General features: G+C 33.3%; 8 protein-coding genes across 8 annotated transcripts; 2 read left to right on the top strand and 6 right to left on the bottom strand.

Moving 5' to 3' along the window:
- Positions 1-3,319: 3,319 nt before the first annotated feature.
- Positions 3,320-5,353, bottom strand: Tip60 (Histone acetyltransferase Tip60). Its single transcript, XM_070648030.1, has 5 exons — positions 5,221-5,353; positions 4,922-5,048; positions 3,984-4,862; positions 3,759-3,924; positions 3,320-3,694 (listed from the first exon to the last, which is right to left on the bottom strand). Exons 1-5 carry the CDS (start codon positions 5,290-5,292, stop codon positions 3,475-3,477), a joined length of 1,464 nt encoding a protein of 487 aa, XP_070504131.1. The 5' UTR covers positions 5,293-5,353; the 3' UTR covers positions 3,320-3,474.
- Positions 5,354-5,465: 112 nt separating this feature from the next.
- On the bottom strand, positions 5,466-7,216 carry LOC139096353 (zinc finger protein draculin-like). Its single transcript, XM_070648051.1, has 6 exons — positions 7,031-7,216; positions 6,564-6,973; positions 6,458-6,506; positions 6,374-6,398; positions 6,282-6,311; positions 5,466-6,223 (listed from the first exon to the last, which is right to left on the bottom strand). Exons 1-6 carry the CDS (start codon positions 7,169-7,171, stop codon positions 5,499-5,501), a joined length of 1,380 nt encoding a protein of 459 aa, XP_070504152.1. The 5' UTR covers positions 7,172-7,216; the 3' UTR covers positions 5,466-5,498.
- Positions 7,217-7,444: 228 nt separating this feature from the next.
- Positions 7,445-9,121, top strand: LOC139096369 (gastrula zinc finger protein XlCGF46.1-like). The gene is made up of 2 exons (XM_070648069.1): positions 7,445-7,636; positions 7,692-9,121. The coding sequence occupies exons 1-2, from the start codon at positions 7,505-7,507 to the stop codon at positions 9,084-9,086; spliced, it is 1,527 nt and encodes a 508-aa protein (XP_070504170.1). The 5' UTR covers positions 7,445-7,504; the 3' UTR covers positions 9,087-9,121.
- Positions 9,122-9,597: 476 nt separating this feature from the next.
- Positions 9,598-11,670, bottom strand: Bulli (regulator of MON1-CCZ1 complex protein bulli). Its single transcript, XM_070648076.1, has 3 exons — positions 11,297-11,670; positions 9,710-11,230; positions 9,598-9,650 (listed from the first exon to the last, which is right to left on the bottom strand). The coding sequence occupies exons 1-3, from the start codon at positions 11,622-11,624 to the stop codon at positions 9,598-9,600; spliced, it is 1,902 nt and encodes a 633-aa protein (XP_070504177.1). The 5' UTR covers positions 11,625-11,670.
- A 260-nt stretch (positions 11,671-11,930) lies between these two features.
- Positions 11,931-17,677, bottom strand: Set1 (SET domain containing 1). Its single transcript, XM_070648028.1, has 5 exons — positions 17,498-17,677; positions 17,164-17,412; positions 16,819-17,071; positions 12,468-16,748; positions 11,931-12,313 (listed from the first exon to the last, which is right to left on the bottom strand). Exons 2-5 carry the CDS (start codon positions 17,400-17,402, stop codon positions 12,140-12,142), a joined length of 4,947 nt encoding a protein of 1,648 aa, XP_070504129.1. The 5' UTR covers positions 17,403-17,412; positions 17,498-17,677; the 3' UTR covers positions 11,931-12,139.
- Positions 17,678-17,987: 310 nt separating this feature from the next.
- On the bottom strand, positions 17,988-19,577 carry LOC139096358 (PR domain zinc finger protein 5-like). The gene is made up of 2 exons (XM_070648057.1): positions 19,329-19,577; positions 17,988-19,270 (listed from the first exon to the last, which is right to left on the bottom strand). Exons 1-2 carry the CDS (start codon positions 19,461-19,463, stop codon positions 18,041-18,043), a joined length of 1,365 nt encoding a protein of 454 aa, XP_070504158.1. The 5' UTR covers positions 19,464-19,577; the 3' UTR covers positions 17,988-18,040.
- On the top strand, positions 19,544-22,274 carry Sec10 (Exocyst complex component Sec10). The gene is made up of 5 exons (XM_070648059.1): positions 19,544-20,086; positions 20,146-20,394; positions 20,455-21,039; positions 21,257-21,834; positions 21,908-22,274. The coding sequence occupies exons 1-5, from the start codon at positions 19,625-19,627 to the stop codon at positions 22,164-22,166; spliced, it is 2,133 nt and encodes a 710-aa protein (XP_070504160.1). The 5' UTR covers positions 19,544-19,624; the 3' UTR covers positions 22,167-22,274.
- On the bottom strand, positions 21,840-24,021 carry LOC139096362 (spaetzle-processing enzyme-like). Its single transcript, XM_070648060.1, has 6 exons — positions 23,855-24,021; positions 23,322-23,798; positions 23,195-23,260; positions 22,575-23,064; positions 22,462-22,516; positions 21,840-22,405 (listed from the first exon to the last, which is right to left on the bottom strand). Exons 1-6 carry the CDS (start codon positions 23,919-23,921, stop codon positions 22,289-22,291), a joined length of 1,272 nt encoding a protein of 423 aa, XP_070504161.1. The 5' UTR covers positions 23,922-24,021; the 3' UTR covers positions 21,840-22,288.
- Between the last annotated feature and the right edge of the window lie 245 nt (positions 24,022-24,266).

Here is a 24,266-nt window from a genome sequence, read left to right as displayed (position 1 = left end):
TTCATCGTCATTTTAATTCCATTGAAACAGCACGTAATGAGTTTTTCATAGAATTGTTCTTATTATACACAGCGTAACTAAGGAATTCTTAAAACTTTTTATGTGCTACATTAAAGGAACAAAAGAAAATGTTTATGCGACAGAATTGGGACACAAATTTGGTGCTTTAAAGCTTTCAGTTCCTGTTGATGCACAAGATTCTTGTAGAAATTAATTTAATAAATGTGAATACAGACTATAAAGAGAATTGTGACTCGCAACAAGGAACAAAAGGAAGGAAGAAACAGCAAAGAAAATTAAATTAATTAAGAAATTTGTCAAAGCATGACAAATGCGCTTTATGCTTACTTTTTTACGATAATTACTTGATTCCATTTTCTGCTTTAACACTGCCGTGATTTATTTATAGCTTGGCATGTCCTCAAATATGAGAAATAATAATTGGATAGTTAAGAAATCAATCTGAAGCTGCAGCAAGTCCATTTCTAGTGGATGTCCTTAATTTATCTTGTTATGAAATCAGTAAGGCAAGAAACAATATAGCTATAGAAACTGTATGCTTTATTCCAGAATCATTAGCTGCAACGAGAAATCGATTTTCCATGTTGTGATTTTTTCCTCTCCTTTGCATTCATCCTTACAGATTGTTCTGCTGCAGGTTAAAAAATGTTTCAGCTATGGATGAATTTTGATACACTGTTAGTGCATTTGCACACGATTTTTCGAGTTCCTCTGTTTAGATTCAGGGAAAATAAGAAGGAAGATGGATGATAGAAATTGAATATTTATGGATGTGATGCAGCATGACTCAACTAGTTGATACATATACAATTAAGGTCAAATGTGAAGTTAAGCGAACACGTAAACATCACAAAAATTTGATGCTCAAATGACTTCTTCTGCTGTCGATTTATACTTTGTAATGTGACAATTTTATTCCTATATATAGGAACAGTTTCAGTCACAAAACATTTAAATTGATACGAGATATAAAAAGTATTAGAGATTTAAGGATCCATTAACTGGAACTGGAAGTTTATTGCAAGTCTGATCTAAAAGTTGACCTTTTTTGGTTGAGAAATTAAGTTCCATGGGAAATGTTAAGGCATGAATGTGTGTAGGCATTCATATATGAAATAAATATTTGTAAGGAAGTAGAAGGTGGAGTAAGGAACAAAATTGTAAATAAATCAGTGGGGTTATAGCTGCTGTCTAAAATGTAATTGCATTCACTTTCATCTTATAAATTATTCATCTCCATTTTCCTTTCATTTTCTACTTTCTTACTTGACGTCTCAAATGGCTTGAGTCTCTTATTCTCCCTCCTGTATGCTTCCTTACTGCTTTCTTGCTTTCTTGTCATGAATGAAGTTTCTAGTAACAATCTTGGAGCATGTAGCGAGTCATATTTCTTAAAATCAATGATGAGCAGTCACACTGGATGTGGCAGACTATCCCAACAGTAAAAAAGGAAAGGAATGGAATTGAAAGTAAAGTGGAATTAAACTTTTAATTGAATACTGCTGCGGAATCTTAATTTTGCCACACTTTTGCTGCCGTTTCCTTTTTCAGGCTTGTAAATTATCTTTATTTGTGGCCTTCCTTTTTTCGATTTTTGAGCCTTCCTTTACATTGAAAATGATCATTGAATCGAAATTCATGGAAAAGGGTAAGATTGTGCCTGTATATGAGATGAGCCTTTTGCTAGATGCTTGCTCAACTTACTTCTTGTTGTGTTTATGGCATTCCTCCCTCAATGCCTTTTTTCTTTCTATTTCTCAGCCAAACCTTCTCATAAACTTTCCGTCTCATAAAATAAATGAAATAAAGGAATGATATTTTTATATTTATATCGATGGCTCCCTTCAATCTTCTTCTATTCCTTTACTTCCTACTTATTCTTATTTTTAGATAGCAAAATAGCAAGTTTGGATTAAAAAGTTATTGAATTATTGCCATCATATCTCATTGATATTGACTATAATAAATAAATTGGCATCTTAATTCACTTCCATAATGTCCCTTTAATCGATTCTACATGAAATGCCATTACTGATCATCAGGAATATTGTCTGGTTATTGAGAATGACTGCACACATATTATATCTTAATTGAATTCCTTTTACAGACAGTAATTCATGCAAAAAGATGGAAATGCAAGCAACATTGAGTAGAAAATTCATGGAATTGCATAATGCTCAATAATATTGAGATGCCAACTGCTGCAATTCAACCACTGTTGGAATTTCTCATCGATTTTTCTTGATGGCACTTTTCCTACCTTTCTCCTTCATCTTCTTCCTGTCTTTGTCCACAACATGTGTTCAAGTTCCCGTAAAGTGTCATAAATATTCTACATTATGATTGTGGATTCCAATGGAAGACAATTATGACATTTATGATTGCGATATGTCAAATATACATCTTGATACATAAAAGAGGGTTATAAAGGATCTCGATTGGTCTAGGTTTGTAACTTTAAGGAATATTTTGATGAAAATTTCGTGAAAGTGAGAATCTAGAACAGTGGTGCGCCACATCTGGACCGAAACAGCACATGGCATACGGTTCATGGTATTTCCAAAAAAAATTGGTAGCCCACAGATTGCCCAGCAGTGTCAGAAGGTGTCATATTGCACTTGCAACTAACGATTGACAAGAGATATCCAACTTGCGGCAGATGCCATAAAAATAAATTCATGACGGTGAAATAGCATCAGTATGCTAAATAAAAGAGCGCTGGCCTTACGTGACAAAGATCCTGGATTCAATCTCCCAGGTCATGTCTAATTTCGAAGCTCTTTTCCCATTTCATCGTTTTAGTTACGAAGCTCGGTTCATGTGTTGGGTACAGTTTTAAAGTCTTTGGCACATAATGTGTTTCCACTGCTAGGTATACAAGGATATGCTGGTTTCTGAATGCTTTTCTTTACGGAATCATATGCACACTAATTGTATCTGGGAACATTGCTAAGTGCATCAGGTCTTATGATGAACTTATGTCTTTGCAGGTTCAGATCTTGCAAGTGGCTCGAATCCCACTATAAATTGTAGGTTTAAAGAGTGTGGTACAACAGATTGTTAATCGAATTGCCTCTCCCTACGGGCAAAGCGATCTGTATTATGAAAGCACACTCTTGGCCTGTTATGCTCCAGCACAGCAGGCTGGGCCCTTCATGCTTTATATATAAGGTCATGGACCGCAATTAATTCACTTAATCAAACAAAATAGAATGAGTATGGAAAAGAAACAAGCATCATTTATGATTGTACCCTAACTAGCCACTTAACTACTAATCGGACACCATAAATTGAATCATCAGGCTTAAATTATATTTCTTAATTTATTTGATTTATGTACAGATGATTCACAAAATTAAAATATTTTTTTCATTCAAAAAATTTTGCAAAAAGTCAAGTTGGAAATTATAGAAAATCAAAGATCATAAAAAAGGTAGAACAACAGGATGTTTTTTAATATCGAGGCTTTTTACTCCAATCTTTTGGCGTCCAATGAAGACATTTAGCATCGACACGAAGACTTCGTTTCTCCATTGCCTTCCTATGTTGATCAATTGTGTCCTTATTAATACAAATTATATATTGGCCATGCTTGTAATAATTTAGGAGATTTAAGGTTCGCAATGTTGAGATGACATCGTCCCTTTTAATGCTTGTCAATTCACATATTTCACTGTGTATGGGAGGAGATTTATTAAGAATTTTTTTCATATCCAACTACAACTAACTGGACTTACTTTATAGTTATTTGTGGCCTCTCGTCACTATCGCCATTATTCCCTTGTTGTAATAGAATCTCTAAAATTGTATGTGCCCAATAACTGCGATATGACAAAAGACCCAAATCCGACAATGGCTTTTCAGGTGAGCCACACTTTCCCTCAAATTTTGATAATTCATAGCCTTTAGAAATGAGAACAATAATTAAAAAGGAATCAAATTGACAGCATGTATCAACTTACTAAATTCAATGAGCATTTTGCCATATCCTTTACGCTGATACGGTGGCAATGTGAGAATACAAGCAACATTATAATCCTCTGTGCTTTCCTTTTCCTTTGAGAAATAACCGACTATGTGAAATCCACGATTATCAAATTCAGTCATAATATAAAATAAAAATGGATCTGTGTCATAATAGAGAGTTTTGTGATCCAAAAATAATTTGGCTAAAAGACATAAATTCTGAGCATAACACTTATTCTTTCGTCCGTCAATTTCAAAAAATGAAATTGTTCCTTTACGATAAATTTCATTTCCTGGCGGATTCCTTAAATTACATTTTGTTAAATGACGTTCCAAGCACTTCCTGCTTTTACGATATTTTAGACAAAATTCACATATATAAATACAATCTAAGGTGCATAATTCTTGAGGATATGGCGAAAAGTACCACGGTTTAATCCGATGCTTTCCTAATTCAATTAACTGAACATTTTTCATACGAGTTACAACATCATCATGATGTGTTACCATACTTCCTGACTGTCTTGGTGTCTTTTCAGAAGCTGGAATGTCTTGAGAATCATCGTCTACAGGTGCTGGTGTAATTGGCGTTGGTGGAGCAGTTGCAGGTACAGGCGGTGGAGTTGGCGTTACAGGTGTCGGTGCTTTTCGTTTTCTATTGAACTTTTTCTGTAAAGCTGCTGCAAGAACTGTATTGCCGTTTACTTGAACATCTTGGTGAATTGGACTAGGCGGGCGTGATGTTGAGATCAGTCGTTTAGGTGTTGATACCCCTGTTGTATTTTGGCCGGTCGTTAATCCATCTTTTCTAGGAAATTGTACCTTTCTTGTGTCTAAATCTTCTTCCCTTACCCATTCATCCAATCTTTTATTAACTGCAAAACAACATTATTCTTAGTTATTCAGTATGAGGACACTATGACTTATGACTTACAATCTACATAATGAACATAATATGTTAATGCTCCATCCTCCTCTCGAATACTAATAATTTCTGCTAATGGCCACTCTTCAGTGCCAGTCATTTTCACTGGAAGTCGACATCCTTCCACCAGTGAAGACTGCAAGAAGAAAATTTATTAATTTATTATTGTTATTTACTTTCAGATCCAGTGAACTGGATCTTGAAACTTTTTTGTTTACATTCTCACAAAGTGAGAAAGAATTGAAAAATTCACTTAAAATCACTAAAAACACCAGAATTGATGGTATTATTATATTTAAACAACTTACTGTGGAGTCACAGATTGAAGATAAAGCATCAGGAATCGTCATATCGTTCGATAAGTTAGTTAGATTATTCATTTTATGAATTTAACATTAGACGCTTTTTTATGCGTTAAGCTGAGCTTCAGCTGAACTGTTTCTCAACATAAAATGAATTTAAATTTTTCATGGCCGTTATATTTGTTCTTTTATAAGCCTATAAGCCGCGGATAATAAAAAAATGCAATTAAAGGACATAAAACAAACACAAATACTGTCTAATTAGTTTATTAACTTTAATCTTTCTATAACTTCATGTCTCGCACTTTAAGTAACAATGCCTTTTTAGTATCTTCCGGTAGTTCCCGATGCGTTAAAATATGATTTCTTAAATAATCTTTTCGTCCAACTGAAAATCTGCATCCCTCAACAAAACAGTTAATTCGTACTTTGTCATGCGACACTGCTATATGCCGTCTAAGATGATTTGCTGAATAGAAGCTCTTCTCACATAAATGACACATAAAATCTCTCTGGCCTGTATGAATCTTTTGATGATTGGCAAGCAGCAATTTTGTAATAAATCCTTTATTACATCCTTCAACTTCACATTTGAATTCTGGATCTTGATGATGCTTCATATGAGTTCTTAAGCTTTTCGTGCTGGAATATTTCTTTCCACAAATCTCACAAAAATGCTCAGATTTATCAATGTATCCAGGCGTGTGTACTTTTAAGGCATGAACTTTTAATTCTTTTGGTGTGAAGAATCTCTTCTCACAGAACTTGCAGGCATGATCTCTAACATTGTTATGTGTTCGTTTAATATGGGTAGTAAGTTTATGCCGTAGATTAAATTCCTTTCCGCAAAAGCATTTAAGCATTACAGGTGTCTCATGTTCGGTCTTAATATGATTCTTAAGGCTTTCGTGTCGTGTAAATGTTGCATCACAAAAATCGCATTTGATCTGTTCCCGAAACTCTTTTGCTACATGCTTTGCCATGTGAGTATTCAGATTGCACTTGAGAACTGCAATAAATTAATTAATTAAAAGGATGTTCCGGAAGTTTTTTGATTAAGGACTTACATGAACCGAATCCGCAGATGTCACAGAAAACTGGAAGTAAATTAATTAGTTAGTCCACAGCTCTAAATAAATGTCAAGCAGATTCTACTTACATCTCTTTACTTTGTAATGCACTTTCTGTAATGAAAAAATGAAGCTATTGATTAATTCTACAAATGATTAATAAATTTACTCACATCTATATGCCGCTGAAGCTGATCCTTATAGTAACTGTTACCGCAGAGTCTAAAAAAATACAAACAAAATAATCACCAAAATCTATTTTAAGTAAGTTCCACTTACCCACAAAGTGCACGCTTGTAAAACTTCTTAGTCTTGCTTACATCTTTGGATGAGAAGGTATTTTCGAGATCCAGTGAACAAAATTGATCGTATTCTCCTGTTTGGTCATTGTCAATTTCCTGGATGTTGTCAAGATATTCAGGAGACACAAAATTAGCAAAATCTTCATTTTCAGCTTCCTCGTATCGTTCTGTTTTGATCTGTGCACTGTCATTTATTGCCTCATCTTTAATATTATTGTCAGAATATGATGTATCTAAATGTTCTGTTTGTACTTCCTCAATTCCTTCAACAAACTGAATTAATGACATTTGTTTGAATATTAAATCTTTCTTGATCGATGAGAAATTTCGGAGATCATTGTTGCAACTTTCGCATATGACATGTGAATACGTTTCTGTTGATCTTAGCTACAACACAGACATTTAGTTAAATTATATTTAAGATGCAAGCTGAATTTAAGTTACCTCCATTTGTGTCAAATTTAAGAATCTCTCCTCAACAATCCTTGTGATTTTAATCTGTATATCCTCGTCATGAAACTCTCGCAAGCAACAGCGACATTTTATCAAATGATTATCCAGCTCTATTATTGTTTCTTGTGTCATTTTTGTTAATCCGCTAATATTTTTGTTTACACCAATTTTAGCCGTTTAAGACAGTTACGGCAAATAAATCTATTCACACCCTATATACTCTTCAGGTAACAATCACTCAATGACGCTCAAAATGGCTATAAATAATCAAAAGGAATGCATTCTTAGAGTTAAAATGATATCAACAATTAATTAAGCTTAAAAGTCAATGATAACACGATGAGGTAAAAATCCGTTAAAAAAATATTCGAAATGACCACGTGGTCTAAGATGTGAATATAATTTTCAGGCAGAAAAAAATAAAAAAGTTGAAAATCCATAAAAAGTTAATTAAAAGGTAGAATAATGAACGAAATAAGGCATCCGGATCATTTGAAAAGTTGTAGGATATGTCTGGAAAAGTTTACACAAAATGAAAAGCAGATTCTCATCACAAATACCCTTAAAAAGCAGTTCTTTGAATTTACAAACATTGAAGTAAGTCATGAAAATTTATTAAAAGATTAATTAACTTAAATATACATCCTTTCAGCTTATATTATCAAATGAATACTCAAGTAGGATATGTCTGAAATGCAAATTGAATCTCCAAAGTTTCTCTGCTCTTCGTCTGGATTTTGTACAGAAGCAACTGGATTTAACAAAATTTGTTGAAAATAAGCAGAACAAATCTATTGAGAAGCTTGATATAACAGAAGTAAAAGTGAAAATTGAACCATTAGAAACAGCAATTCTTAATACAGTATTGACTGATTACGAGGAAAATTGTTTTGATGACGATGATGACAGAATCGATGGAAATGTTAAGGAAGAAAGCCTAAAAAGTGACGACGATGCGCCATTATCAAAATACAGTAATAAGAAAAGGACACAAGAAACCAATGAAGACGGTGTTGCGGCAATTCCATTCGAGTTCAGATTATCAAAGAAATATCGTCGGAATATTCCTCGAACATTCAATTGTGACCATTGTACAGCTGCATTTGAGACAAAAAAGACTTTAGAGAATCACATCATGTATAATCATTCCGAGACAATCAGCACAGAGGAAATTAGACGGATTAAAAAGAGGAATCGGGAAGATAGAATGAGAATATGTCCAACTTGTGGATTGCGTGTTGACCAACTGAATAAACATATTAAGCAATTCCATCTTCAAATTAAACGATATTTCTGTGATAATTGTCCGTACAGTGCATTTAAGAGATTTGATATGATAAGTCATGTCCTTAAACATAGGAAGCATGTCGACAAAAGCTTCATTTGTTCATTCTGTGGAACTGGATTTACAAGAAAATGTGGATTAAGACAGCATTTAAGAGATTTTCATTCTAATCGTGGACCCTTCATATGTTCTTATTGCAATAAGGAATTTAATACCAACACACTAATGAGAAAGCACATCAAATGGATTCATGAAGATGGATCAAAAACAAGATGTCCTGATTGCGACAAAGAAATCTCAGCATTGTGCTTAAAGAAGCATCTTTTGAGAGATCCAGAAGCATTAGATCAGAAATTTACATGCACAGAATGTCTAAAGGAATTCACAAACAAAAGATGTCTAACGTATCACCAAACAACACATCAAGGCAGGTCATTTATTTGCGAATATCCAGATTGTGGAAAGAGTTATACGTCATTAAATCAACTACATTCTCATCAGAAACGCCATACAGACCAAAAGCATTTATCATGTCCATTTGAAGGATGTAATAAAGAATATTTTAAGCAACAAAATTTAAGGCTGCATATTGCAACTGTTCATGATAACAGTTGTCGGAAAAACTGTCCAGTTAAAGCATGCACGTACTCGACTGGAGCATATAATTACATGAGAGATCATCTATTTAGGCATACAGAACTGAAAGCCGACGAGAGACGCCAATTTTTCCTTGCTATCAAACAGATGAACTTAGTGCAGTAATTTGCTTCTAGATTTTAATAAATTATGATTATGAACTTAAGAATTTGTCTAACTTGTGCACTTAAATTAGCACCTCCTTGATTTCAGATGTTCTAAATTTGCAAAATGAGTTATGACCAAAATAGGAGTTAAAAAGATGTATTTCAGGTAGGTAAACTATATATTTTATAACGATAATTTATTCACTTTCTTATAAGGTTCCTATAATATTTTTAACCCATTTTTCCAAAAAGGGCATATCCTCTCCAAGAAACTCCTGAAATTACTTACGTAAATACGTACGTGAGTTTTACGTTGCATAAATTACGTACGTAAAATTTACGTTACGAAAAATACGTACGTAATGTTTATGTAACGTAAAATACGAACGTACGTAATACTTGCGTTACTTAAAATACGTACGTAAGACTTACGTTATTTAAATTACGTACGTAAGACTTACGTAAGTAATATACGTTAATAAATTTCATAGAACGAGAATACTTTATAAATATGCAGGTATATGTCTTCTTTATGCTGGAAACATTTCTTGGAAGATTTTAACGTAATTATCACATTGCTCATCTGAAAAATACCATAACATCAGTAATCACATAATTAACAAAAATTTAGTTCTTCCTTACTCTTCATAAACTCATTATTTCCTCTCAGCCTTTGGTTCCTAGACAAGAAAAAATTAAAGACACTGTAAAATGTCATTTTATCTTCAACTTTTAGTGCTGCATCAAGAAACTTTCGTGCAGGAAGTAAATCAACATTTGTGTACTGCTTTGTCAATCTTATTGCATCAATGATTTTTCCTTGTTCCAATAATATTTCCACTATAATCTCGTGTGCATTTAGTCTCTTCAGCATGTCTAGTGCCATTTGTGAAATCAATGGATCATAATTAGCTAAAGATAGAAGAAAGCATGCCAATGGCTTTGACTCGTGTAGAACTTGAAAACTGAGGATTTGCTGAAGATCCTGGACTTTTTGACTTCCAACAAGTGTCATAACTAGCATCTTGCTTAGGTCATATTCGCATGTTATAGAATGTACCACAAGTGAATATATGTAGCATAACAATACTTTTTCCAGCATATTTTTATCCAGAATTGTGTTAAAGATTTGCAGCATGTCATTTTGGTCAATTACAATTTCTTTTGGATGTTCATTGATTGGCTGTGGTTGGGGTGATGTGAATGTCTTGAAAGCTGATGGAGATGGAAGTGCCTGCATTTTACTCAAATCATGTTGAATTTTCAGCTTATAGACTCGATTCAATTTATTGAAGATAATTTCCAGAATTGGCAAGTGAATCTCATTGTAGTCGTTAGGTAGAATTAGTTGTGTTAGGACATTCATTAGCTGTGATTTTGCATTAGTTCTGTTCATCAAAAAGTCAACAAGCTTGATCTTGTCACCGATCTGAATTTTGTCAATTGACAGTTCCAATTTGAACAGATATCCTAATTTGACATCAATAATGACATCACCAAAGATGATCCAATTGACACTGTACATCTCAAAATTCATGGAATTCTCCTTTAATGATACTGAAGGAATTTTGATACTTAACGGTTTGATTGACTTTCCAGCCAGCAATGGCGAATGAACCATAACTGATTTATCTATAGTATCAGGTTCACCATTTAATGCAATGTCAAACAGCAAGCTTACTTTGGATGTCTGGTGATGAATAATAATAATGGAATCGATAATTGATACAGCAACTCGTCCACTAAATCCTAGTTTTAAGACATGTAGCTTTTTAAATGATGGACCTGTCAATAGATACACATGTATTTCTAATGTCCTATTTCGTGCCGTCGTCTTAAGAATCAAAATTGCAGCTTGATCGTATAAAGTTCCTGTAATGACATCTCGTTCGGATATACTTTGGCCATCTTCCATTTGAATTGGTGCTAACTTTGTCAAGCTTTCCTTTTTTACTAGAATTGGTGTCAATAATAAGCCATTATTTGACGACAGCAGAATTATGTTTGATCTATTGTAACAGAACCAATTTGATGATACAGACAATGATTTCTGTGACTTCATTTGCTTTTTAGCCATGTTGATGTTGAAGATTTCCACTGTATCAGCTGTTATGACTATAAACTCATTCTGTTCACTCCAAACGAATCCATATATTATTGTTCCTGAGTAAATATGAAAGATTAGTTAATGAAATACTGAGACATAAGTTCATAAATTGTAAGGCATACCGTATTTCTTAGTTTCATACAGGATCGATGAATTTGGGATGATTTGATTGTTCTTAAATCCAATTAGTTCCAAACTGTTTTCATTCCTTTGAATAGCTATCACATTGTTCTCGCTGCTAAACTTAATGGCTATCAGAGGATTCTGATTGTCTAAAGAGAATGAGAAATTGCCATTTTTGGAATCTACACTTTTTACACTAACTGCAGCAGACTTGACAATAAAAATCTGCTTCCTACAGTCATCAAAAAAGACATTTGTAATTTGATTGACTGGATCAAACTTTATATAATTATTATCAGCTAAATGGAGATAGTAAAAGTCGTCCATTCTACTATAATTAATGAAATATCGTCAATGTTTACAAATATTATCAGAAAAAATTGTCCTACTGCAAAGTTAAAAATTCAAAAATATTTTGACCGTTATTTTTAAGAAAAAAATTCAAATTTTTATTATTTCTACAATTTCAGATTTATTTTTTTCATGGTTTTATATATGCAATTAAAAATATCTAGTCAATTACAACAAATGTCTGTAAAAATACTTAAAAGCATAATCGTTTCGTTTGTTTTAAACTCTTTAAGGATATTTATATCAAGAGGAAAAAATGGAGAAAAAAAATTAAAACACAGATTTGCAATTTTTGTCAAATATATGAAATATGAAACTAACAAAAGAGTTCATTCATGTTATGGATCTCATAATTATAATTTGTAAAGAACAGTAAGAAACTATACATTATCAATAAAAAAAATAATAAAAAAGTAGCAGAAATTTTTTCGAAAAATGATTAATTTTTTTCACCTTAACTCTGTTTATACATTTAATTATCTTAACTAACTTTAATTTAATGTTCCTCTGCATCCTTGAGCACCACATAGACAAGGAATCTTTTCATCTTCAAGAGGAAATTTGTAATCGTACGTGATTTCTTCATTCACTCCAATCGGTTGTTTAGAGTATATGACGATCTTCTTTTCCGACTCTATCGTAATTACTTTCGCGTAGCAGTTTGGCTGCAAAGAGAATTTAAATTTAATTTTAAAACCATATAAATTACTTCAATATATGAAATCATATTCAAAACCCTACAAATTATTTCTGAAAACATTTGTAGTGTTTCAAATTATTATCAACATTTGTAGGGTTTCAGACCACAAAATTACTTACATTACAACTATGATTGATAAATCTCGCAAGATTACCACATTTGGTTGCATCAATAATAGTTTCCAAATCAATTCTAAACAAGTATGAGCTTCCAATACCAATTGCTTCATATTTTGATTCTCGTAAATCGGCAACACTTGGCCGGACCATTTGTCCAACATATTCAATAACCATTTCGTCAGCAGCGATAGGTTCCATTGCAAATAATCCCCAATCGTGAATAGCTGATTTAGCGAATTTAAGTTGCTTCTTACGAAACTTCAATTGATTAAATTTCAATAAATCTGATTCTGTTGCACCGCCAAATGCAGTAAGTAAGCGACGTTGATTCGAACGTGCTTCTCTTGAGGCATTCTGCATCTTGGCGACTTTTGCTGTCTCTAAATGGCAGCCAGCTACAGTTCCTTTCAAATGATGATATTTATAATGTGCCTTCTCCTTGGAATCAATTTTATAAAATCCTTCAGTTCTCGCACATCCAGTAACATGCTCACGAAGTTCAGGAAAATCATCACGCCTTCTCTTTTTAGGTGCCGATGGTACGAATGAACGATCAGTCGAACAATGATCAACCCAATGTACTTGATGTAAAAGCTCAGTTCCAGGAATATCATTTTGAATGAGATAGGTATAAGCCCGCTTCATATAGTCCACATCCTCTTGATCAATACCCTGAGTAAGGAATCGACAAAGAACATCAAATTCTTCAGTATTTTGACGCTTATTATAACGTGCAATAGGAACGAAATTATCCACAAGCATTTGATGCTCTTTTGCATCCACAATCGTTTCCTTCTCCTTCACCTTTGTCTTGGGTTTCTCCATAACAAGTGACTGATTCTTATCACGTTTATTATATTGAGCTTTTGGTGCATTTGGATCTTTTCGAGGTCTACCAACAGGTCTAGTTCCAATCTGTGCTACTTCCTTCTTTCCTTGCTCTTCCAATTGTGCTGGTTGTATTGATTGTAATGGAGTTGGCGTATCTGTTTTGCCATAATATCCATGATCATGATCAAGTGATCGTACAGCTTGAATTACTTCCTGATTAGGCGATGATTCAGTTGATTGTGAAGCAGATGGTGGTAAGGAATAGCAATGTTCCATTGCTACAAGACTAGCCGTACTTGAACCGCCATCGCTTGACGATGATGGAGATAATTTGAGTGAAAATTTCTGATCCAAATCAGGCTTAATAATTTGAGGTTGAGCAAACAATTTCTCATCGGAAATGATTTTAGCAACAGCACCATTTTTAACTTTCTTGTCTTTCCCATCTTTCGGTTTACCCAAACTACCTTTTGGTCTTCCACGTTTCTTCTTAGTCGCTTGATCACTAATATGATCTTGAGATGATGATTTTACAGGTGAAGAATCTGGCAATTTAAGATCTATTCCAGGCGTTGGAGGTGGTAATGATGTCGTTGGGGTAAATGGTTCATCATAACTAGATTTCTTAATGTCTAATGATTTCTTCTCTTTTACTGGTGATGATGGTCGACTTGTATCAGTTGACACAGCATCATCTTTATGTTGTTCCTTCATCTTTCTCTGTCTCTCGAATTCCTCTTTTGCTTCGCGCTCTATTTGCTCCATCCATTCTGTATTTCTACGAACTCTTTCCTGATATTCTCTTTCCTCCTCGGAATCACTATAAATGCGATCAATAAAATCGGAACTTTGTTTTTTCGTCGGCTGTGGACTTGGTGATTTCTTCCTACTTTCTTTAATTTCCTTTGCTGGTTTAATGTCCTTAACTTCATTTTGATCGTCACTAGACGTTTGCCGTCCAGGCGTTCTTGGAGGTTTAGACATAACTTCATCATTAAAGAAATCACTATCTGATTCCGCTGGATGAATTGGTGTTTTATTTCCATCATCAGGCGTCTTCTCTCGATCCTCAGATGATGTTGACTTTTTAATGTCCGTTTGTGACATCTCATCATCCTCATCATCATCTGAATCGGAGTAAATTTTCATCTTTTGTTTAACTGCAGGTTTTGGTATGTCAACAATTCCATCACTATCGTCACTATCTGAATCTGAGTATATTCTATTATTCTCCTTGTCTTTCTTAGTTGGCGTTGATTTTTTAATCGAAATATCATCATCAGATATAAATGATGCTGTATCAGATGAATATGCATGCTCTTCTGGTTGTTCCTCTTCTTCCTCATCATCCGATGATGAACTTTCAGCATTTTCACTTTCACTACTTGATGACGATGAACTGGAACTAGATGAAATTTTCCTCGTCGATGGTTTTGACGGGCTAATTTCTTCCTTTTCACTATCTGATCCGTGTACCATATCCTCGTCATCCTCATCATCACTTTTCCTTCTTAGGTTTTCATTCTTCTTAATATTTGTTGTTACAGGCTCACGTTTTATTCTTTGTATCCTAAAATTACGTAAAATTCCTAAACTACCACTTTGTTGATGATAACTATCGAGTAATGGATCTCTGGATAGAGGAAGTGATGGATTTAATACAGGAGGAGGTATTGGCTCTAACGTTTCAATTGGCTGTTGCTGTTCAATTTGAGAATAATTTCGAGTATTTTTATTTCTCTCTTGTTCATCCCACCATGCTTCATATTTCTTATATGCTGTATTCTCTATCATACGCTTATTGAAATCTTTCTTTAAAATTTGTTTTAATTCCTGAATTATTTTATCGATAACTTTTTTGCATGCAACTTCATGTGGATCGTCATTTCTTGTGTCTTTTTCTTCCTTCTTATAACTAGGATAATAGCCAGATCCATCATATTGCCATTGAGGCTGTTGAAAATGACTAAATGATTGCTGTTGGTAATAATAATTTGGATATGATGAGAATCCATACATGTATGCAGCAGAAGCTTCTAAATCCTTTAGTTCTGTTTTTATCTCATGTTCCTGTTTAATTGGTTCGGTTGATGATAAACTTGATAATGACATTTGATCATCATCTTTAACTTTTGCTGGCAATGCTGGACTATAGCTTCCTTTTGCTATAAGCTCATCTTCACTGGATGATATATCACTGGCATCTGAATCAACTTTTAACTTTTTCTCTTTTGATCTCTTCCTTAATACGTTTGTTTTTATGAATTTCCTATTGATCTTAAAACTAACACGCGTTTGAAATGGACTCGGCATGCTACTTATTGTACTTTCATTAGTCGATGATGTTTTACTTTCTGCATCATTCACTTCACCATCCTCAACATCACTACTTTTCTCGGTCTTAATTTTCCGACTTTTTAAATCGTTTTTACTGCTGTTATTATTATTATGTGCTATACTCGATGATTTGGATATACTATCTTCATCATGCAGATTTAAGTGCGATTTTAATTTACTCTGTAATTCTCCACAATCATTTGATTTACTATCGACTACTTCTTCTTCTTTTACATGCTCGGAATCGTCGTCTAAATTAAATAGTGAAGGAACTTCCGGTCCAAATGATTTTGTTTTAAAAAGCATGGCAATTCTAGTATCTAAATCAACAGTTGCATCTCCATCATCGGATTTATCATTCATTTTATCATTATCGTCATCACGCGGAGGTTCTGGAGGTGGTCTAGGAGGTGAAAGTTCTTCTTCTTTTGGTGGCGGCGGTGGTGCCCAATTTGATTGATATGGCGGCGGATAACTACTTCCATAATTATAAGATGAGTATGAGCCATAAGATTCATAATTTGAATAAGGTATTTCTGTTGTCGATGTTGATGAATAACTTTCGGATCTTGAATAACTTTTACTATATCCATATCTTTCTTTTTCACTACGTGACGAATATTCATAATAATCTCGATCCTTCCGATGTCTTTCACGATCTCTTTCCCTATAATCATCTTTACTTCTATATCCTCTATCCCTATCTCTATCTCTTCGTTGCCTGTCTCTATCTCTATGGTCATCTCGATCTCTATGATATCGACTTCCATAATCTCTCTCTTTCCTTTTATCATACTTATTACTTCCTCTATAATCGTCATCATATTTTGAACTGCTTCTATTATACTCAAATTCTCTCGATGATTCCCAATCTTCTTTTGGATCTTTATATTTGCTACTATTTGAATTCGTTGCCCAATATTTATCATCCATTAATGGCTGATCAGGTGGCATTTTCACTTCAAATGCTGGAAAATCTGCAGGCGGTAATTTTGGATCGTGAATTGGAAATGGTGGTAAAGCAGGTACAACTGTTGGTTTTTTCTCTGTTGTCATTTCCTCAAACATAAATTTACATTTCTCACCAAAAGGATCGTGAAACACACAAATTATCTAAAAATAATAATAATAAGCATAAAGTCTCAATATTCCATGGATATAAATATACACAAGCAATTATTACCTTTCCCATAACTGATTTATTGTTAAATTTCTCGACACACATTCTCATCTGCCGTGACGATTTTAGAATAACTCTTGCAAGACCTAAATGCTTGTTACTTTCAGGATGGTAATAAATTGTTATCTCGTCAACTTGAAATCCAGCTTTTTGGAGCATGTCTGTTAAAAAGTTCCTATCAACATTATCATTTAAATTAGTTATTGTTAATTCTATTGCTGGTGGCTCGCCAACGTAGTCCTTATCAATTGTGAATCTAAAGGTGAGTAAATTGAACAAATTCATAAATTTTTAATGTGGTAATGTTTGTGTTTTGTTTACATTAAATAAATTTTTAGTGATTTTTACCTTGGAACAGGCAGATCGGCTTGTAGTTTACCTAGTGATGTTAGTCTTTTTCTAGGATCGCGTACAATTACCGTTGTTGGCTGTTCATTAACAAATAAACCATCATAGCGATAAACTTTTGGTTCCTTTTTTCCTGTAAGGAATGGATCGACAAGAAGTTTATAGTTTCGCAATGTTGAGCAGGTTTTCGCAGCTGAACCCGCAATTGGAGTAGATATTCTCTCTCCGCTTCCATTCATTTTGTGTTATCTGTAAATAGAAATAAGACAATGTTAACATTATGCCTGAAATGCTAATTGTTTTTCTTTGAGATTTTCTATAGAAAATTCGCAACCTTAATGATAATTCAATTTTTCTTCTATTCCTCAGCTCTACTGATGCATTTGACAAATTTCTTATTATTCTTGATTGCTTTTTCACGTTCTTAGCCTATTTACAGCGTTCTCGTCATCAAGATTACAGCAATATAGACGATTATTAATATTATTTTTGCTGTATTCTCTTTTTAGCTTTGGAAATGATGAACTCCTTAGCGAATCGCAATATTTGAATTTACAGTTACCGTTATTTTTATTTTCAGTTTATAGTAAGCATTTTTGCTATGCCTTGAACAACTTGTTATTTACTTATGATTTATGTGAATCTGAAAAAAATTATTGGGTACCTACGATCAAAAATTGTTAAAAAAAAAATAACGGTAAAATATATTTTCAAATGATTTGGATAATTCTAGGGATAATTTTCAAAATTTCAAAATTCGTTACAAATTAATCTTACAGATTTTCCACAGATTTAAGAAGCTATATCTAGGTACTTAATAAAATGCCATGATATTTATTATAAATAATCAATTTTATTACCAATTACATCATTATGTTTACCATAGTGGCATTTCTTTAATTCGTTCAGTATAATATTTAAATACATCACTAGGCAGATCTTTATGCTGCTTCTTTACATGGGTTCTCATGTAATCTTTTCGACCAACAGCAAATGTGCACAGATCAACAGGACAATTCAGTGTAAATTTCTCATGAAACAGAGCAACGTGCATGTTAAGGACTCTTTTTATAAAATAGGACTTGTCGCATCCATCATACGAGCATTTATATTCACGGATATTTTTATGGACGCTTTTATGATGAATCAATCGCTTCTCTACGAAAAATGCCTTATCACAATTAGGAAAGTCGCATTTATAGATCCTTTCCCTATGATTCTGTTTATGATACAGTAATGCTCGCTTATTTTTGTATCTTTTGTGACATATTGGGCATGTTTCTCCTGATGCACTTAATGTATGTACTTGTTCGATATGTGATCTGATGTATGATCTTAAAAAGTCCTTGTCACAATGTGGGCATTGAACTCTGACATTATCTTCATCACCTATGCCTTTTCTTTGAGATTTTGGCAGTGCATTTCGATTGTACTTTTTGTCAGTTCGAATGCGGAGATGAACTCTTCTGATGTGAATTTTAAGTGCCATCTTTCTTCTAAATTTATTTCCACAATAGTCACATATAAATATTGGATCTCTATGTTTATGCATGTGAAATTCTAGTTCACTCTTATGGAATGCTGAATGATCGCAGTGGTCACAAAAGAATCTCTTGACTTTCAAGTGCATCCTTTGCATATGATTTTTAATGTAATGAGTTCTAATGCCGCATTCTGGACAAACTAATTTTCTATCATCGATTCTTCTTTTCCTGATTTCTCTTATTTCATTAGATGTGAGTTGTTCCTTATGCTTGTTAACCCAGTGATTTTCTAATAGCTTATTGTCACTGAATTTTAATTTACAGAATTTACATGCAAGTCTTTCAATTGGTTTAATAATTTCATCTTTAATAGGTAGATCTTCCAAAAAGTCATCAAAATCATTGTCAATAATATCATCCAGCACATCCAGTGGCTCGACTTTGACCTTAAACTCTTGTGAAAAACTATCAATTTGGTTCTCCCCAATTGCTGTATTAATTATTAAGCCATCAAGAAATTTCTGGTTGTTGATGAACTCTTGTCTCCAATTAGTAAAGATTTGAAGATTATTGCTACATTCTTTACATAGATTTCGTGAGTAATAATCCGATGAAAGATCCAGCTGAAAAAAATTTGTTTTGTTTACTTTAATGATAATTTGTAATTTTATCAATTCTTACTGATATTTGTGTTAAATCATAAAACTGTTGATGAATTATACTATTTATAGTGATGCTCTCTTCGTTTTCTTCGGTATTTTTAAGACAGCATCGACATTTATTACAGAAATCATTAATATAACTAGCTTGAAACATTTCTGATTAAAATTTACACTTAAGGGTGAGCCAATATAAAATTAATATGTAAACTGAGATGTAAATTTGGGTGATGTGTAAAAAGTGTAAACATTGAATATTCCTTTAAAATTCAATTTTCATTTTGATTTTTGTTAATTCCACTAAATATTTACATCAAAATGTTTTCACAATATATGGAAGAGCTCGAGAAGAATCCTTATGTTGTCGAGGATTTTGTGGAAAAGTTATTTTGGAGGACAAATAGTGGAAATAATTCAGAAAATAATAGTGAACTCCTTATCGAGACATTCCATAATAGTATTAAGGATTTAAAGATTCTACAAGAACGTCAGCAAAGGAAGTGTGAAAAACTTGAAGCAGCACTTAGTGATGAGCAAAAGATTCATGCAAAGCATATCGACAAACTTCTTGAGCGACACAGCATATCCGTAGAATGTTTTCATCAATTGGATGAGAAAATCAATTCTGTTGCTGGAAAAATTATCCATCTAGGTGAACAACTAGAAAACGTTAATACGCCCAGAACAAGAACAGCAGAGGCGCTTAAATTGTTAAATCATATGAGCGAGTTCCTTATTGCTGGACCAATTGTAAATGACATTTTTACGAACAAAGCTAACGTAAGAATAATTAATTCCTACTGGATCTTATCAAATAATACTAATTTTACTGATTACAGCTTTTGGAAGCAGCTGACATAATCCAGAAACTCTATCTCGTTGCACAAGATTTGCCGGCTGATAAATTTGGTGCTGCAAAAAAGAAAATTGAATCTAAATATGATGAAATCGAGCGTAACTTGATTGAGGAGTTCGCTATGGCTCAAACTGAAGAAAACATTGAGAAAATGAAGAACCTAGCTAAGATCTTATCTCAGTTTAAAGGATATAATCAGTGCGTTGATGTCTACATTGAACAAAGTCAAGCTGTAAGTTGATTGACATTCTGTCATTTTCTAGCAATAAAACTAATACTACCCATTTTATAGACCAGCTATAATCGCGGAAAGGACGTTTTCGAAAGCATCCTTCCTTTGTGTAGGCAACACTATGGAATCATCAAACAAGTTTTTGCAAATCCGGACACTGTAATGAGTAAATTCATCCTTAACATTTATCAATTGAGAATCCATCAATTTTCATCGACAAAATTGACTGATGACAGCAAGGATGATTTAAAGTATCTTAAAACTCTCCACTATCTCTATCTTCGAACAATGAAGTTATCAAATGATCTTGCGGAATTTATTAGAGATTCTAACGACGACTTGCTCTCCAAACTAACTCAAAACATGTTTGCAAGGCATTTAGTAAATTATATTGAAATAGAATTAAGATGCTTTGATAACATATGTGCAATGGAACTAAGAAAGTTTTATGAAAGCAAAAATCACCAAAAGAAGCAAACTGAAAGATTTCAGGACCTTAAACGTGACATGCAGGCAATAATAAGTGCAAGAACCAACATAAATATTGTTCAAATTGATAATTATGGAGGAGAAACATTCTTATCGGAGGAATTAGCTATTAATCTACTCCAAGAGTCGACTGCTGCTTTTGAAAGATGCTCTGTGGTAAGCATTAATTAATTTTATTTTAAAATTTCGTACGTTTTTGTTTACGTATTCTTACGTACGTTTTTGCTTACGTATTCCTACGTACGTTATTGTTTACGTATTCACACATACGTATTTGCTTACGTATGTTTCTGTTTACGTATCATTACGTACGTTTTTTCTAAGTAGACATGACAATGATTTAACCATCAATTATACTTGATTTTACTTTTAGCTTTCAAAAGAAGCAGATACACCAACAAACATAATAAAAATAGCAGACATATTGTTGAAATATCTTCTTACTGAACATTGTGATTACGCTGTCGATTTGGGTATACAATCAATTCCAATTGCCGACACCAAATCCGCTCCGCAAATTTATTTCTTTGATGTTGTTCAGAAAGCTAATACAATTGTTCATTTATTAGAAAAGACATATAATGCAAACATAATTCCGTACGTTATTTCCACTTCCAAATACTCTGATTGCATGCATAAGAAGAGATTCTGTACAGATTCGATTGAAAATAAACTGGATACTGGTCTCGATCGTTCATTAAACTCAATATGCAATTGGATGAAAATTTACTTGCAAAATGAACAAAAGAAGACAGATTTTAAGCCGGAATCAGACATTGACACTGTTTCATCAAATGCATGTTCTGCTGTATGTCAATATGTTAATAGCTGTATTGCACAAATTAAGAAAACTATTGACGGTGAAAATTTAACGGAAGTTCTTCAAGAATTAGGAATCAGATTCCATCGCGTAATTTATGAACATCTATTGCAATATCAGTACAATACCCTGTGAGTAGTTAAAATAACTTGCGGAAGTAAAAAAATTTTATTGCTCATTCATTCTTTTTTTGTTCAATTTTAGTGGGGCGATGGTCGCAATTTGTGATGTCAATGAGTACAGAAAATGTGTAAGGAAATTAGGTGATTCACTTGTTTCACAACTATTCGATATACTTCATGCTCTTTGCAATCTGTTACTGGTTAAACATGAAAATCTACAAGAAGTTTGCAGCGGCGACACTCTCAATTATTTAGACAAAACTGTCGTTCTCAATTTCATTCAGCTAAGGAGTGACTATAAAACTATTAAACCACTAACTGCTTCGTTAAAAACTTATTAATCTAATTCATGTTAATCTTGTATTGCTTAGCATTATCAACAACAAATCATTATTATTGGCTTAGTCTTATATTATCATTTATACAAATAAATAATGTTCATTAATGTACTGGATATACTTAATTAAGGTTTCAGTTTACTCTCGATCCAATCTATATATTGGTCAACTTTAGTGTATACTGCTGGATTTCCCTCAATTCCGCAAGGCGTTGCTCCGTAACTAACAACTCCGTAAAGAACCTACAATAAATAATTAAGCCTTATATAGAGCATTAGTTTGAGATTCTCTTTCATACCCAAAACAGTTCTCCGTCCTTGTTTGTAAGTTTCATTAATGGACCGCCGGAATCACTAAAAAATCATAAATTCAATAACTATTTCAGGCTACTTTCTCTTAATCCATTATTACCCTTTACAGCTATCCTGATTATAATTTCCACCTGCGCATATTTGACTGCTGCCTAATTTTCGACCTTCCGACCTAAATACCTGATTGCATTTTTCATTCTCCACAACATTAATTGTAACATGTAACTTCACATTACTACTTTGGACATCTTCTGTTTGTCCAAATCCAGTAACTACTAAACTTTGTCCGAGTAAGTCAAGTACGGTCAGACTTGAATCCTGTTGCAAGCAAATTGGCTTGACGAAATCATTAAATTGAACTTTTCGAACAAGTCTTATGAGAGCAATGTCGTTGTGCTGATTTAAAGATTGAGGTAAATAGCTTTCATGGACCAGCACATCTTCAACTGGTACATCATATACTCCAGGAGAACAAATTCGACGTCCATTTAATGTTTGACAATCTTCATCAGTAATTAAGTTATGCTCGCCTAGTCGTACACTTATTATCTTTGTGTTTTGCAAGTTTCGTGGATGAACGCAATGTGCAGCTTAATATATAGAGAAATATAGAGCACTTTTATTTTTTTAAATTTCAACGGATTTTCAAAATTTGAATGAGAACCATACCAATGTTTCAATATTTCAAATCTTGTAAATCCGTTAAAAATTTCAATTTACCTGTAAGAACATATCGATTGTTAATCAAAGATCCTGCACATCTGAAGACTGGCATCGATGAGCCCGCTAAAATATATATTATAATCACAATTAATACTACGTAAAGCTTATCCTCAATAAATTTTACGTTTTGCATATCGAAGAAGTGCCAGCCAATTAAATTCATTAATATTCGATTTGGTTCCTCCAAAAATTCTGTTATCAAGATCAAATCCACATTTTGTTAATCTTGCGGACGATGTGTCTGTGATTGTTTGTTGCTGATGTTGTTGAAAATTTCCTGTTCCTTGCTGTTGCTGATTTTGGGAAATTCCGCTCTGCTCTCTTGTTTGCTGTTGTACGCTATTTCCAGTTGGTTGCACCTGTATAAATTTTCTGTTCTGGGCCTGTTGATTAACTTGTGTGGGTTTTTGTTGAGGATTTATTGGACAGCATACATATGGTTGCTGCGTTCTCTTATCCTGTCCACAAATACTTCGTCTATAAAAACTTATAGCATCATTATTTTGTGGATAATATCTTAAAATATTCACAAGATATGTGCATGAACTGTAAGGTACACAGTATCCGTATGTGTTCTGAGGATTCACACATTGATAATATTCTGCAGAATTGCTATCGGTCATTAAAAAATTATTTAAATTAATTAACACAACTCACGTGACGTTACATGCTCAAATAGTAACGGAAAAATTGTAAGGACGAGGAAACAGCTCAAAATGTTCATCGTTATTGAAGGTCCGCGACTGAAATATATACACGCAAATAATCTTGCTACAAATTTGTTTACTTACTTCTTGTCGCAACCAAAGAGAATAGAGAACTAAATTGAGAGGAATGAGAAACAGTTAATAAAAGTAAAGATGCTGATTTTTGTGTCTTAAGAAATCCAGTTTTGTCATGGCATTAGACTGTCCATATTTATATCTCTGTTTTTTTTTCTTTCTGTGTAAATCAGCTGGTTAATTAGTGCTAACGCAGAGAAGATGAAAAGGAAAATAAAATCTATATCTTCGACCTGTTGCTCGCTCATAGAAAAGGAAATTTAATGCCTCGTGCATCAATGTTCTGT

Source organism: Chironomus tepperi, unplaced genomic scaffold (assembly GCF_022539635.2).
Source record: "Chironomus tepperi strain 1889 unplaced genomic scaffold, CSIRO-AGI_Ctep_v1 contig_386, whole genome shotgun sequence".
Taxonomy (NCBI): Eukaryota; Metazoa; Arthropoda; class Insecta; order Diptera; family Chironomidae; genus Chironomus; species Chironomus tepperi.
The sequence above is the reverse complement of the archived record's forward strand: the minus strand, read 5'-3'. Positions and strand labels throughout refer to the sequence as shown.

Coding starts and splice junctions, on each gene's coding strand:
- Bulli (XM_070648076.1), bottom strand. CDS start 11,624: ATGGACGACTTTTACTATCTCCATTTAGCTGATAATAATTATATAAAG. Junction 11,231..11,296: donor GTATGAAACTAAGAAATACG/GTATGCCTTACA, acceptor ATATTTACTCAG/GAACAATAATATATGGATTC. Junction 9,651..9,709: donor AAATAATGAGTTTATGAAGA/GTAAGGAAGAAC, acceptor GGTATTTTTCAG/ATGAGCAATGTGATAATTAC.
- Sec10 (XM_070648059.1), top strand. CDS start 19,625: ATGTTTTCACAATATATGGAAGAGCTCGAGAAGAATCCTTATGTTGTC. Junction 20,087..20,145: donor TTTTTACGAACAAAGCTAAC/GTAAGAATAATT, acceptor TACTGATTACAG/CTTTTGGAAGCAGCTGACAT. Junction 21,835..21,907: donor CAATATCAGTACAATACCCT/GTGAGTAGTTAA, acceptor GTTCAATTTTAG/TGGGGCGATGGTCGCAATTT.
- LOC139096369 (XM_070648069.1), top strand. CDS start 7,505: ATGAACGAAATAAGGCATCCGGATCATTTGAAAAGTTGTAGGATATGT. Junction 7,637..7,691: donor TTGAATTTACAAACATTGAA/GTAAGTCATGAA, acceptor ACATCCTTTCAG/CTTATATTATCAAATGAATA.
- LOC139096353 (XM_070648051.1), bottom strand. CDS start 7,171: ATGACACAAGAAACAATAATAGAGCTGGATAATCATTTGATAAAATGT. Junction 6,974..7,030: donor TAAATTTGACACAAATGGAG/GTAACTTAAATT, acceptor TCTGTGTTGTAG/CTAAGATCAACAGAAACGTA. Junction 6,312..6,373: donor GCATTACAAAGTAAAGAGAT/GTAAGTAGAATC, acceptor ATTTACTTCCAG/TTTTCTGTGACATCTGCGGA.
- LOC139096362 (XM_070648060.1), bottom strand. CDS start 23,921: ATGAACATTTTGAGCTGTTTCCTCGTCCTTACAATTTTTCCGTTACTA. Junction 23,799..23,854: donor ATTTGAGCATGTAACGTCAC/GTGAGTTGTGTT, acceptor GCAATTCTGCAG/AATATTATCAATGTGTGAAT. Junction 22,406..22,461: donor AGGACGGAGAACTGTTTTGG/GTATGAAAGAGA, acceptor TATTTATTGTAG/GTTCTTTACGGAGTTGTTAG.
- Set1 (XM_070648028.1), bottom strand. CDS start 17,402: ATGAATGGAAGCGGAGAGAGAATATCTACTCCAATTGCGGGTTCAGCT. Junction 17,072..17,163: donor GCCGATCTGCCTGTTCCAAG/GTAAAAATCACT, acceptor ACTCACCTTTAG/ATTCACAATTGATAAGGACT. Junction 12,314..12,467: donor TTATCAATCATAGTTGTAAT/GTAAGTAATTTT, acceptor TTCTCTTTGCAG/CCAAACTGCTACGCGAAAGT.
- LOC139096358 (XM_070648057.1), bottom strand. CDS start 19,463: ATGTTTCAAGCTAGTTATATTAATGATTTCTGTAATAAATGTCGATGC. Junction 19,271..19,328: donor ATGATTTAACACAAATATCA/GTAAGAATTGAT, acceptor AATTTTTTTCAG/CTGGATCTTTCATCGGATTA.
- Tip60 (XM_070648030.1), bottom strand. CDS start 5,292: ATGAATAATCTAACTAACTTATCGAACGATATGACGATTCCTGATGCT. Junction 3,925..3,983: donor CAAAATGCTCATTGAATTTA/GTAAGTTGATAC, acceptor TCATTTCTAAAG/GCTATGAATTATCAAAATTT. Junction 3,695..3,758: donor AGGCCACAAATAACTATAAA/GTAAGTCCAGTT, acceptor TCCCATACACAG/TGAAATATGTGAATTGACAA.